The sequence below is a fragment of the Ciconia boyciana genome, chromosome 2 (assembly GCF_034638445.1).
Source record: "Ciconia boyciana chromosome 2, ASM3463844v1, whole genome shotgun sequence".
Classification (NCBI taxonomy): domain Eukaryota; kingdom Metazoa; phylum Chordata; class Aves; order Ciconiiformes; family Ciconiidae; genus Ciconia; species Ciconia boyciana.
The window spans coordinates 120,561,788-120,576,478 of record NC_132935.1 but is presented as its reverse complement, the minus strand read 5'-3'; the positions used below and the strand labels follow the sequence as shown (position 1 = coordinate 120,576,478).

General features: G+C 37.5%; 1 protein-coding gene across 4 annotated transcripts in view; it reads right to left on the bottom strand.

Annotated features, from left to right (window-relative positions):
- The window catches only part of NPHP3 (nephrocystin 3), a 29,149-nt gene that overhangs the window by 2,921 nt on the left and 11,537 nt on the right, over nucleotides 1–14,691 (bottom strand). For 2 of the 4 annotated variants that reach the window (XM_072853827.1, XM_072853826.1), the window contains 16 exons: nucleotides 14,290–14,404; nucleotides 13,268–13,411; nucleotides 12,621–12,718; nucleotides 12,034–12,136; nucleotides 11,343–11,425; nucleotides 10,157–10,295; nucleotides 9,191–9,355; nucleotides 8,584–8,681; nucleotides 7,602–7,724; nucleotides 7,060–7,249; nucleotides 6,676–6,917; nucleotides 6,195–6,270; nucleotides 4,901–5,028; nucleotides 2,426–2,666; nucleotides 1,048–1,173; nucleotides 43–158 (listed from right to left, as the gene is read on the bottom strand). In XM_072853827.1, the coding sequence (XP_072709928.1) occupies nucleotides 43–158; nucleotides 1,048–1,173; nucleotides 2,426–2,666; nucleotides 4,901–5,028; nucleotides 6,195–6,270; nucleotides 6,676–6,917; nucleotides 7,060–7,249; nucleotides 7,602–7,724; nucleotides 8,584–8,681; nucleotides 9,191–9,355; nucleotides 10,157–10,295; nucleotides 11,343–11,425; nucleotides 12,034–12,136; nucleotides 12,621–12,718; nucleotides 13,268–13,411; nucleotides 14,290–14,404 (2,187 nt within the window). Of the gene's footprint in view, nucleotides 1–42; nucleotides 159–1,047; nucleotides 1,174–2,425; nucleotides 2,729–2,761; nucleotides 3,170–4,900; nucleotides 5,029–6,194; nucleotides 6,271–6,675; nucleotides 6,918–7,059; nucleotides 7,250–7,601; nucleotides 7,725–8,583; nucleotides 8,682–9,190; nucleotides 9,356–10,156; nucleotides 10,296–11,342; nucleotides 11,426–12,033; nucleotides 12,137–12,620; nucleotides 12,719–13,267; nucleotides 13,412–14,289; nucleotides 14,405–14,691 lie in introns of those variants that run through there. The other 2 variants (XM_072853829.1, XM_072853828.1) reach the window with 2 other exon arrangements.

The following is a 14,691-nucleotide window of genomic DNA, read 5'->3' as shown; positions in this document are numbered from 1 at the left end:
AATAGTAATTCGCTTTTATAGGGCTAAAGCATATAATCTTACCTTAGCACAGCCAAGTTTTTCAGAGTTTCCCCCACACGAGGATGCATGTGACCAAAGCTGTCTTCATAAATCTTTAATGCACGTTCATAAAGAGGTAAAGCTTCAATCTGCTTTTTCTTTGGGTAGTAGAAAGTTGTTTGTTACAGATGTATATTACATTTGCTATTCTTTTTTCCAACATAGTATCAACACATCCTAGATGAAAAGTCATGCATATTTAACCAAGAAGGTATTTTGAGTTCTCGATACTGTTGAAAGATGAGGATGAAATTGAGATTGTCAAAGCAAGTGGCTTGCACTTGCAAATGCAATTCCCACTAATATTCTAATAATTAGGGTGCGGACTTCCTAGGCAATTTTGAAAACCTCAGTCCTCAAGCTGAGTTACCAAATGCTCTTTAATTTTACCTGAGGAAGCTTTAATCCCTGTTTAAACTCAGATATGCAGATTGCAGAAATACAGAAAACAAGAAAACAATCTACAGCTCACTCCTATTGATGCTAAGTAAGGAATTTGGTACGTTGATTGCATCTCCTCTGAATCTCATATTAGTTGTAGACTAGAAAGTCTACAGCCTTCTCAGATTTTTAGTTACACAGAGTTACAGTTCATCAAGGTGGGCACTCTTCATAAATTTCAAAGGATTATGTTTCCCTCCGAGTCAGTGGTGGAGCTGTGTTCCACCATACTGTGATAACCGCCATATTGCTGAAAATGCTGTACTCTAGCTCTAGTCTTATAAAGCGTGTGGGCATTTTGAATAATCTAAAGAGCGTTAGCCCAAGTGTCCTTGTGAAATGCCAGTCACAGCAATTATCTGTTCTCTGTGTACATTTTCCTTGCCAAATATCCTTTCCATTTTTAAAATGGAATCTAAGAATTTGCAAGTCTTATAAGGAAATTCCCTTTTAAATGTGATCAAGTTTCTTTAGTATCATTTAGGTACAAATCATAAAAAAAACCTAAGTCAGGAATAATAAGCATGTAAGACATTAAAAACTTACCATCTGACAATAAAGGACAGCTAGATTTACTAAAGCAGTTGCTACACTAGGGTGTTTTGGGCCAAATGACTTCTGTCGAATTTCAACCGCTAGTTCGTACAGAGGAACAGCCTTGTCAAGTTTTCCCTAGAAATAACAGGGAAAAAATGATTCAGTTGTCCTGTGTCAAAATGGTAACAGCAAAATCTATTTTAAAAAAGCCTTGGAGAAGATGTAACTGTTTCCAGAACAAGAGTTTAACTTTGGTTAATTCATAGTTATATTCTGCAGACCGTTTATCTTGAATATTTATTAGGACCTAATTTTCCAAAATACTGAGCATATTCAACTCCCAGTTAATGTGTTTCTCAGCTATGTCTATTTCTTTCTTTTTTAATTTATTTTTTCCCCACAAGTGTCTCATTGAGAAGGCTGTTAAAAAGAATTTTCAGTTGTACTTTTATCCAAATAATTTTCTCCATTTGTATTTCCTCATCCTGCTGTAAATGAGAGCAGAGCTTATCCTTTGTCCTCTAGAGCCTAAATTTTACTGGTGATACGGGAATGGGAATGTAGCTGCCTTAACTTTTGAGCAGTTTTCTGCTTACTGAAGTGGTGTTTAGACCATCTTTTTTGGAACAGCCACAGTGTGCAATGCCATTTCAAGTGCCTCTTGCTTCCCATTCACCATATTGAGGCTTTGGCTTCTTGACTTTGGTTTCTCTAATATTCACACACAATATTCACACAAATATTCATCAAACATTTTGAAATGCTGAAATGCAGAATTTTATACTACTGTTAATGTTATTCCCCGTAGCGCATTTTGCAGGAGAGTAACTCTCATCTTTCACTGAATTAACATAAGCTGGAGGTGGCTCAGCCATACAGTTTATTTGTAAAGTACTATCTCCCTCATGAGCCTTCAAGTTACTCTCAATTTGACTGCAAAGTTCAAGGTCATTGTGTAAAAAGAACTATTCATACAGCTTAAAACATGATTTTTCCATTAAGACCCATCTGACCAAACTCTTCTATGTTCATGTCACCCAGCAGACAGTGGAGAACTCAAATACAGCTGGGAAGAGCTTCCCTCACTGCAGTCAAAACACTAGCTTTTAACCAAATCAGAAATTCTTTGTGGTGAATACTGAGCATGCAGGACACCGAAGACCTTATTCATAAATAGCTTTTCTTTAAGCAAAGTTTGTTCTGAAAAAGCTACTGGGCTTTTTGGAAACAGACTGAGGCCGCTTGACTACATCTTTTATGCATGCGTGTAGAACACCAATAGCTGACAAAATTCCCATGCCCCACTCCTTTTGGATTGAAGACTGTAACAATGCAAGACACTACGGTTAATTTAGGTGATGAGAAAAGGTAACAGGCTTGTGCTTACCATCTTTTTGTACAGCACTGCCAGGTGTTTCACAGTGTAAGCCAAGGAAGGATGATCTGGAGCCAGTGCTCTTCTCCTGATGTCTAAAGCTTTTTCATAGAGTTCCTCTGCCTTCTCATAGTGCTTCTTCTCATTGTACAAGGCTGCCAGATTGTTCAAAGACTGTGCACAGTCTGGGTGGTTGGGTCCCAGGACTCTCTCTCTCATTTCCAAGGAGCGCTTCAGGAAAAGCTCTGCTGTCCTACAGAATACATCCGTTCAGCAACATTTTAAAGCTGGTAACATCTGTACAGGCTGAAGTGTCTGTTTCAAACAGAACAAACTCAGCCTTGGAAACTGCACAGATACTGACATCTGGTAATGGACTTTTCTCGCAATAAGCAAATGCCAGATCAGCAATTCATTTACTCAGTGAGGAACTATACATCCCACACACAGTCCTGCCGTGCAGGCTAACCATAAGAATGTAGAGAGCTAGTTAATATATTCCTGTGCAAACATGGAGCCCCCCTGTAAAGGACTGACATGCCAGTCTAGCAGATTTCAGCAAACATTACACTACCCCAAGAGCTGTTCACTTCTTTAATTCAACCTACATCTTCAGTTACGCAAGTAATCCTTCGTTATTCAAAACATTCTACGGACTTCTGGGCAACTCCTCATAGCAGTCATGTACTCCCATGGATAAAGCAGTAGTGGAATGCAAGGTAAAGGTTCAGAACACACCACACATTTTTCCAGGAACTTTAAAAAATACAAAGCATATTACAGGGTTCAGCAGACAGCTTTCACACCAAATGGGGAGAGACTGGAATGGGTTTTATACATGTAATGAGCTAGATTCTCATAGTAGAATCTCTGTCTACAAGTGACGAAGTAGAAAAGACTCTCTAACGCCACTGTTCAAGCATTTCCCTATCAAAAGGGTGTATTTTATCTCACTAGAGTAGCATACTACTATTCCATTACAGATTTACAGCAGTTCCTCTATCACAAACAAGTGATCCCCACATAATACTGGCAGCATCCATTATAACTAGGCAGTTTGTCATCCTGACATGCACACAAATTCTGTGTAACACCATTCCCAAGAGGTCAGCTTAGTAAACTGGAAAAATCCATTTCGCATTAGAGAAAAAAAAGATCATTTATACACAGAACTGTAGGTTCAATTCTGGAGCTCTTAGACAAGTGTCAAAAGGTGTTCACTCTACGTAAGGGCTAGAGGATGATGTGTGATATAACATACAACAACTAATAAAGTGACATACCCTTCTGCCATTGCTTTCATTCTACCTGCATCAAATGACCAAAAAATTCAATCTTGGACTTGCTGATTCAGAACGGAGACACAATATTCATTAAAAATATGACTTAAACCCTCACTAGAACAAAGTTCATACTTTTGCTCACCTATGAAATAGTGGAGATACAGTTACTCTAGAAGTAGGTTGTGTTGGACAGGAACTACATATGAATAATGTGGAATATAAAATGATCTTTTATGAAATTACATAGATATGGCTCCTCTATAGTCAGTCACTTCGGCGTGACTTCATGAGGGTAAACTGATGAAAAGCCTCACACTTCCAACAACTGTTAAAAATAAATTCCTTCACTGTAAAGGTCCTGCATTTAACAGAGATTCTGTGTGCAGATCCTAAATTATGATACAATTCCATAGTTATCCAACAACTACTGGTGACATAAACATCTGATATAGGAAGAATGTAAAAATCCATCCAGAACTTACTCTGTGCTTTTTTGCTGTGCACTTTCTTTCTTCTCTGAAAAGATTCGGTTCAGGAGAGTGGGATTTAAGGTGACTTCACAATTCCCTCACAACACACAGTTTTAGACTACTCTCTGGACTGAAGAAGTTGATGTGAAGAGTGGCTAACCATGCAATCAGAACTGCTCTGCACCTTTTATTCCCCTTCTTCAACACCCCTGCTTATCTCTGTCTGCTTTTAGAACACCTTTATTCTGCTCTGTCCTCTTTTGCCCTTAAAAAGGCCAGCAGGGTAACAGCATGAGGATTACAAGCACAGTGAATATTTAACTCATGATTTCTTGTAATACTGGCATTTTGAGTGTTTTTCAGAAAAAAACAACAATCCTGCTGTTCAAGGATGAACAGCAAAGGAGGGTCACAAAATAGTGAAGCTGAGTAGAGGAGGCATTAATTTCGAGAGAACTAGTATTTGCAACGAAGGCTAGTTAAATTCAACTGTGGAACATCAATTCTGAATGCAGAAAATGCATTGACTTGGTAAATACTCACATGCTAACAGCATCAACTCTAGAAAATATGAGTGAATTTCACAGTAAACAAAAAACAGTAGAACGAATCAGGGATGGCACCATAATGAGTATTTGACAATGTGTCTACATTTAATGCTAGTTCTCAATGCTTTGCTTCCATTTAGATCTATGACAACACTCAGTGGATGTGTCACAATTAATACAACTTACTCAAGATTATTCTGCAGGTAATACAGGACTCCAAGCTCATTGAGGGTTCGAGCATTATCTGGTGTATCCTTGCCTAACGTGAGCTCTTCCAATTGCAGGGCTCTTTGACGCAGGAGAGCAAAGCCACACTACAGCAAAGCACAACGTAATGTAAACCAATCACCACTACATTTAAAGTGTACAACTGAAGACAGAAAATCAAAAGACTCAGTTTGGTGCCAAAAGAGCACAATAATCCTACTTAAGTTCTGTTTTCAAGCTAAATGGCACATAGGCATTCTGCTTATTTACCATCTAACAGTGAATTTCACCAAACATGCTTCCAGGAAATTTAAGTTACTGTGCCATCGTACAGCTCTGTTTTCCCTGTATCATACACGCTAATTTGCTTAAACTCCGCAGTTCAAATAACCAATTCAGATCAAATTCTTAGGTTTATAAGCTCAAAACTTAAAATCAAGTTAACCTCCTATCCTAAATGCCATATACAAATACATATAAAGTACTACTCAAGGCTTTACATGGATCTTTGTAAAATGGGCTGCCAAGCTAATGCTTACATGCAAAGTGAATTACAGGTAAAAAGTGCAGCCATTGTTACACACTCTGCCTATTCTTGATCTTTGCAGTCTTAATAAAAATATTTGTGCAGCAGAACTCATTACAAAAATGGACAAAATCTTCATGATCCAAATTCATTTGTATTTAAGCACCGTGGAAACAGAAATATTTTTATGGCTTTTCACTACTTTCATCACAGCTACAACTAGAGCTCTGGAGTTACTAGCTGAACTCTTATAGTACAGGCACTACATGACAAACAAACCCTTAGCTCAAGAATGAAAGAGGAACTCTGTATCTGAAGAACACAGAAGAAAAAAAAAAGGAAAAACTCAGTGTGGGACCTAATATTACTGGGATTATCCACTGCAGTAAACACTGTGCTCACACTGTATTTGTAGGATAAATGCCTGAGTTATTCTGGAGAACACCTTCTTCCACTGCCACTTCGACAGCCAATTGTATCAGCAGTAATTCTGCACCCCTGAAACGTATATATCCACTTATTTCTTTTCCACCTCTCTCAACTCCATGCCAGTTGTATTGATGCATGTCCACTTCCAGCACAGCTGAAAGGGCAGTTACCAAAGCTGCTGCTAAGCTGCTTCACTACTTATGCCCTCAATTATCAAAAGCACTGGAGCTTTGTCAGCTCTGCAGACACACTTTATCACCTATTTAGCAGAGCCGCAACATGCCCTGCACTTTTATTAAATATAAAACATTTCCTTACCAGACTGCCTTTCCGCCTTGCTGCTTTTTGGCGTATTTTGAAGGACTTTTTCCTCAGTTGCTCAGCTTGTTCATATCTGAAAACAGTTATTTACAGTGTTAGAAGAATGCCAAATGTAGCATCACTGAGTATTCTCAAAAGCTTCTAAGCTACTTGAGTGTACAAATTTGAGGAGAATTTAAGAATCTTGAAAAAAATCACACTTTTTGTCAAAGATAAAAATATCCAAAACCCTTAGAACCAGGCAATGCTCCTCCTTTATCTAACTTGTCAGAAGTTTGTTGTTAAAATAAGCACAAAAGTTGTCCCCTACTGGGTGGCCTGCTACAAGAATACAGAGGGGATGCTCATGGTTGCATTGGAAGTTATGAAACTCTAAAAAAGAGCCAGAGACACATTCTAGCTTCAGGAAGAAAATCTCTGCTGTTATTTTTGTACTACCTCCACATGAAAGAAAAACCACCAGTGGAGTTAATCTTACTTGTTCTGCTTTTGGTATAAAGTCGCAAGTGCATCAAGTTCACGGGCTACCCGAGGATGTTCAGCTCCATAAGCATTTTCAGAGATTTCCAGTGCCTGTTTATACAGCTGTTCAGCATTTCCAAACTTCTTCCACTGAACATAAACTCCTGCTAGCTGGTGGAGTGATTGCGCCACCCTTGGGTGGTCTGGATCCAGCGCAGTCTCTCGAATCTCCAGCGACCGCTGCAGAGGAGCTACAGCCTGTAACAAGGAAGTTCAAAATATGATGGCAGCAGGTAGCATTCTATATGCTACAATAATTTAACAACTGCAACAGAAAGCACACACTGAGCTCTGCTTAATTTGCCTCCCTGCTGTTACAACAATCTCTAAATGTACTTACCTGACTGAGAAGACCTAGGTCCTTAAGAAACCGCCCCAGGGTCTCATAAAGATCAGCCAGGCAGATCATACTTTCCTCTCCCTCACAGCTTTTTTCGTATTCTTTCAGAGAGTCAAAATACTCAGCTGCCATAGAGCTCTTATCTTTCCCAACGAGCTGCCAGTAGCTCAGCAATTCTGCAAAATGTCCCCTGTTTTAACAAGGAAATAAGAAGCTCATCTTATCTCTGACACCTCTGTATTCAGACTGATGCTAGCTTAGAAGAAAAGGGCCACATGCATGAATTTTGTCTTTATGCTACAGAAAGTCTAGAGAGACAATCCATGGAGACTAACGCTGTTCAACAGCAGTATCTATCCCTTTACCAACCCCCAGGTGTAACAGAATAGAAAAAATAGGTGATTTATATGACAACAGCATTTAGTATTTCAGCCTCTACTATTTAAGTTCCTTTAATCTATATCTGTAATTTTCTGATTTATATTGACAAAAAAATTACTTTGAAATGTTTATAACTGCCAAAGCAGTGGCTACCTTTGTACCTTTTGTAAAGGTTTTGGGATACAAAAAGATTCAAAAGACACTTGTGTAGCTTTTGCTTATCACCCTGCTGTTGGAAGAGCCAGGGAAGTTCATCTGCACTTCTCCAAGTCACTCGGTCTCGACTACAGAAAGAAAAACAAATCAAAATTAAAACTCTGAGAGGCCTAAAAGAACTTGTCAATTTGATGCGAAAACTAGGCAAGCATACAATTGCCATACCTGAATGTCTAAACAGACAGACTACTGTAAGACCTATGTACTCCGTTTTCTCACATCTTCATTTTAATTTCACCTCAGAGGGTGCTGGAACCCCCAGGTACCCCACAGGAAACTGCTCCTCCCTCCCACACAGGCTAATCTGTGCCTGCTAGCAGAATTGCAGCCCTGCAGCAGCCCACTGTCCCTCTATGCCTCCTTTCCCTGGCACACTGTGGCCCCCTTGGCTTTCTGCTACCCAACAGTGCATGCTTTGAGGAGCAGTAAGCACTAGCCCACAGCTGGGACACACTAACTAAGGACTGTAAATGCAAATCAGTTTTCAAGCTGAATATGAACTTGTAACTGTTAAGCTGTTCTGCTGGACCTCCTCTTGTGTATGTGCTAATTGCTTGCTGAATGCAAGGGGTCTTTTGTTTCTTCTTCAAGTTCCAAGCAACCTCAAATTTCCTAGCATTTACTGGGAGTTAAAAATCCACATGGGGTCAGTTACCACGAAATAACTGATGTGGTATAAATTCATGCCCTACATTTTCACATGATAACTTTATTATATGCCCATTCCCCTCCATAGTCCTCAATCTTTTCCAAGATTAAAAAGCAACATATCAATAATAAACTGCTAAAGTGACAACTAGGGTTTTGCAGAGTTATTTTGCCATAATAATTTACTAAACTGAGTCAAAGAAGCTACATGAAGAAAACAAAAACATCCATGAGGCATAAAGCCTGCAATTTAGCACATCTTGAGGAATTCTGACCTACCTTAGCTGCAGGGTGAAATATTCCACTAGTTTTTGTCTATAGGCAGAAATAACATTTTCACCTTCTTCCATATACTCTAATTTCGCCATCTCCCAAGCCTGTAAGAAAGGATAATTGAGAGAAAGAGAATGCATTTAATTTGTTTATTAAGCGCTGATGATACACAGGGCGCTATGCAAGATTTCTTTATGAAACACGTCTCATGTTGTAGAACTGAAAATCTTTCGATGACAAAGGCACTACAAACAGATTGTCTTATATTAGACCAAAGCTCTGGTTGCTCAGATAATATTCCCTTCTCCTTCAATTCTGCTTGGTTTTAGTGGAACCAGTGTTTTCTAGGACACATGAAGTTAATAACTAATTGTTCAGAAATTTCTGACGGTTTGAAATGCCAGGCTTTCAACTGCTGAACAATACTGACCAATACTGGTATCACAGCTCTAGTAGTTTTCAAGGTGATTCTAACATCAGAACAGATGTTAAGGAAAAAGGATGAGCAAACACAAATGTATCAAGGGCTACCTGTTAACAACAGAACTTATCTAAAAAACGGCAGGGGCTTAGGGGGTGGAGTTTCACTTGCACATGTTCGCTTGCAATTTACCTGGAGGTGCTGAAACTTTAGCAAACCACAGCCATATGTCAGCAAACGCATTTTGTGCAGGCTGTGAACGAGCGAGGCTAACACTGCAGAAGACAGTTCAGGATAAAGTTCCATCAGCTCTGACTCACTCACACCATTGTGGCTAACACCGATGATACACAGTATCTACGTAAAGCAGAAAGATTATTTTACACAGCAGTATTTGCTGCAGAGCTGTTACACTGAAATTCCAAGAAAAATACTGGGTATCACTGTATATAACTTTATACATCAAGGGAAAAAAAAAACCAAACCTGCCTACACAAGCCCTTTCCCTCTTCTGTCCTCAAAGAACAATCCTCAGTGCTAATGGATTAATATTCTAATATTAGAATACCAAATGGGACACTCTGGGACAAACAAATGGCTCCTTAGACCTTCCTCTAAAACACTGTGGGAAAATAACTCCATTGCCATAAGGAATTTCCATTTAAGTAAAATATGCTGAAGGTCTTATGCTGCCAGCACCAAAGAACTTCTAGCAATTATCGAGTATCATGTCCTAATCAAAAAAATGTTCCACACAACAGGGAAACTCTGCAAAGGTAGGAAGAGGAATCAGAAATCTAATATGCGGTGCCCTGTATTCATAAGATACCATGTTTTGATTACATTTACTATGCTCAATGTAGTTAATCATTGGATCAGGGTACCAAAGGAAGTGCTGATTCTATATCACATCATAGTGGAAAAGTTCTGTTTTGTGAGATAATGACTTAGTTGAAATTTAACACAAAGCAGTCATATGTTCTATAGTTATGCAATAGATATATTAATAAAATTGTGCCTTCTATACTAATAATACAGTAATCTCTGAATCATACATATGAACCAACATAAACGTATATTTACTTTTAACTTAAGAAAAACTCTTTACAGGAAAGAATATACATAACCTGTAGAAATAGTGACGCATTCTCTGCTTACCTCTCTCAAAAGACCTTTCTCTTTATCACTCTGCAATGATTCTTGAATTGATCTCAGAACAAGCCTGTACAGTGACACCGTGTCTTGACATTGAAAACACTGTTGAAGGGTTTCGTCAACATTTCCTTTATTTCCAACACTGAGCAGAAAGACAAAAACGGCATGGTTTAGCATATTAAATTTGGCTGAGTAAGATGAATTGAAACTACTGAAGAGCTCTATCTCAAAAGTGCTCTGAATTCCTACCGGGTTTAAAAGGTGCACAGCACCTGGTGAGATTAAACACAGAAGAATTGAATTCCTGAAGCCACCTTCTGTCATATTGTCTGATTTTTCTAAAATAACTGAAACATTTTTATTTAAAAAAAGAAAAAAAGTGCGTTGCAGTGTTCTTTCCTCCAGCAGGAGTACAGAATAAGAACATCAGGTTGGATAAAGATAAAACCACATGCTGATGTTTCATTTAATGCGTTTACAAAGCATTTTTTTCAGGAGCAATTAAGCATTCTAGGACATAAAACAGAAACAAAAAACAATGAAAATCAGTCACCCAGAGTAAATTATCAATCAGTGTATCATCTTCTGCGAGTCTCTAAGCTAAAAACACATCTTTCTGAACAAGATGAAGTCTAGGTTAATAGTAAGCCAATGCACTTATTAAGCATTCTCTTGCACAAGAGGGAAGACTAATTTTCTCCACAGCAGGAATTATAGGGGAAAGTACCAAACGCAGGATGTTAAACTAAACAGTTGTTGAACTTCCTTTTAGATTTAAAAATCTATGAGGCAAACTATCTGGTACATCAGTAAATAAAACAAACGTGAATTAAACTGTTTAACAAAACAATACCAACATTCTCCAAATACCTTTAAAAAGCATTGAAGCAACTGACATACCCAGAAAGCAGAAAAACAGAAAAATAAAATAAAAACAGAAGATCTGAAAACAGACAGATACAACCATTGGCATTCACTTAATATCAAAATGCAATTGTATACTGTCTGATTTTTCTTCCCCTTGCATTCACAGTCAGTGAAGGGGGAAAACTTTGTATACTGCTCCACTGTTTTTTCTTAACAAGATTCATTCTATGTTAAATGAATGTATTTCAAAATGCTAACAAACCTACTTGAAGTCTTCTAATCTAGTGATGAGCATAATAATTTCAAGATCATCTCAACTTACGAAGCAATGGTTTTGCCCAAGAGAGTGACATACAAAGCATTGCAAGTTGTGGCTGAACGACAATGTCTCTCAAGCTTCTTCTCCTACAACATTTTAAACAAAATCTGTGAGCCAAGATGAAATTAACCATACCAATAAAATGTTCATTGTTTGACAAGAAAAGAGAAGTTCTAGATATGCTTCTATCTGTAACATCTGAAGACTATGACATGATAACTAGTGCACAAAATACTGCATGTTTTTCTAGCTATAGGAGCATGAGTGAAAGTTTCCTTTTGAATTTAAGATTAAAAGAGTTAGGATCTAACCATTACATCTCTCAAGATAAGGATTACCTTACAGAATTGGTCTCCAAGGCAAAGAGGTAAAATACTTTTTTCCCCACTCTGCCAATCATTGTTACAGTATTATGCAATACTAAACCTTCTATTATCTAAAATAAAAGAACATGTTTACAGCAATATGTGCAACTGTACTGTTTTTGTGTTAATAATTTATGCTGTTCCATCTGTGTTTCAGTGCTATGAGCCATGGGGTAAAAATACTCAAACTGCGTGCTATCTTGAGCAGTAATATTTAGTTAGCTAAATATAATACTTTCTTTGGGCAGCTAGGCTTATTTCATCTTTCCATGTTTTCATTAGAAGTTATACTAGGGCAAGGTACTTTAGAAGAACTGCAACAGACATACCTGCTCTTTAGTCAATTTAACATTTGCAGAGTTACATTCTGCACTAATGAGAGATTTAACATCTTTGGAATTCAGTGGATCAAGATGAAGAGTGGGCCACAACCTTTGGTAAGAGAGAACAATGTCATATTCAGACTTTATTAAATAGCACACAAAAGGAAAAAAAAGACATCAAAGTTCCAGAGCTTTTTAAAGATTGATATCAAAGCAGTAATTGAAGCTATTCCCTGCTACTAAGAAATTCTAGTCATCACAATTCAAATTTCCACTTTTAGCCTTATCCTGGATCTACATCATCATATTGCAGTTCTTGATGTGCATCCGACTGCATTTAATATCCTCTTTCTTATAGTCATGTGGACAGATCCATCACAGTAAAACAAAAATCTGGTTTCCCAATAGCTAAAACCTGTCCTCATTGCAATTACAATAGAGAAGCTTCGTTGTCCTCAATGGTTGCAAAATGTTATCCTATTAAACCTCCAGGTCTTGACAAATCTGGCCGTTTGTTCTTCAATGAGTAACTGTAATTTAAAACAATAATTCTAAGCCAGGCTACTTTGAAACATCTCAGAAATATAACATACCTCCAAGCTTGTGGACATGTTTCTACATTCACTGATACAATCACTCTCACATTCACTGGCAGTGGATCTATCAGCCACTTCATATGCTTCTCAGCTTGCTTAAAAACAAATTTTGGTTACTTAATACAAAGGTTGTTCAAAACAATGCCAGAAGTTGATACATTTAATTAACTGCACAGCTCAGTGAAAGCAGTCATAAATTCTCCAGTGTCCTTAAAAATTGTTCATGATCTGGTTTTTGAAACAGTACTAAATGATCCATTGATACGTATCAGCATGACTATACCTTAAATAAAGCAGATAGAATACTATTACTGAAATGTTCACCTCATAAAGACTAGGCTATTTACATGGCCAATAAGTCAGCTCACAGCCTTGAATCTTTGGATAAATAATGTAACTGGACTGCTCAAAAATTAGAGTGTTAAGAGAAATTAAGAAGAAAAAACACCCCAACCCAACACCAATTTTATCTATAAAAATGAAAGACTATTTTAATTCATCTGCACTTTTTTCAAAAGTATTTTCTATATATATTCTTTAGAGCAAAGCAAACATTAATATTTCTGTTACATAGATATAGCTGAACCTATTACAATAGTCAGTTTCTTTTAGATTGACAAATGGCAAGTATTTTGAAAACATACCTGTATTTGGTCAATAGAATCAATAATTATAATAATGCTGCCTTGATGACGTGCAGAAAGTTTTTCCAGCCAGCGGGGAAACTCTTCCAGAAGTTTAGCTGGATCCAAAGTCAGAGGTGACACTAACCAAGAGTGTTGCATAAGCTGCAGAATTATAAACATACATAACAAATTCTACCTTAAAAATCAACTAGAATAGTTGAAATAAGTCCTATAGACACAAGAGGAAAAAAAAACCCAGCACATTATTTTGGGGCAATTTTTCTAGTCAAGTTCACACAGAATTCTTTCCTTCAGGTATATGCAGAAAGCTGGCATATGCAGAACAAAGAATATGTATTCAACTCATTGTGTGAATTCTAGAGAGATAACCTGAGTTTACACAATGGACAATGAATTTGGAGGCTTAAAGGGCTTAAAAGTTGCACAGGTTAAATAGGTAGACTTCTAAACTACACGAAAAAATTGCAAGGAGAGCACAATTTATTTCATTTTTCTAAAGGTTTTAGTCCTGTGAGGTCCTTAGGGCCACCCTGTGAAGGAAAAAGAAAGCTCAGACCCTGGCACAAAAAAACCCCTCACTTATTCCCCACATATCTAACACACATTTTAAAAATAAATTAACATAGGAGAGAGACTAGTCTAGGAACAATAGGGTGCCAAGTGGCGAATACAGCCTCAGGTTTCTAAACACATAGACAGAAAAGGTACCACCTGCCTCTCCCATTAGCCAGGTGGCAGGAAATTTTGGAAGAAGCTTATATGGTTTTATAAGCCATCAATATAGGTCACTGGAAGCATAACTGCTAATGCCAATCTATTATGAATATCCCAGAGATACTATTTAATTGATCTGCATTCAATGCATAGGATCAGACTCCCCATTCTATAATGCCTTACGTTTGTATTACTCTTAACTGATGTAGAAAAACCTGTAGAAAATTTTATCTTCTGACATACACACACACACACACACTTTACAAAGAATCATGCAATGCAGGGTATGTAATAATACAGCATACCTTTAAAGTAAGGCGTTTAATAATCAATGCAGATTCTGAACTAGTAGACATGGGCCTCCCAACAAAGTGATAAAGAATTAGAGTGTTTGGCGAATGCTTCTGTTGCAATTGAATCCTAATGAGAGAAGTAAAAAAAAATAAATAAATAAAAAAGCACTTAATGGACTGTAATTTTGCAAATACATCTCAAATAAAAACTTTCAGTTTTGCCAAAGGAGATAGAGTCTCTGTGCTAGAGGTGTTCCATGCTTATCTTACAAAATAGGATAGACATTTCCTGAGCTATAAATTGAACTTTTTACGTCAGATTCCATTTTTGCTCTCCTCAGTACTGATAGCCATTAACAAGTGCCCTTCCTGGCACTGGATAGTCACATGTCACTAAGCTTTTAAGAAGTAATG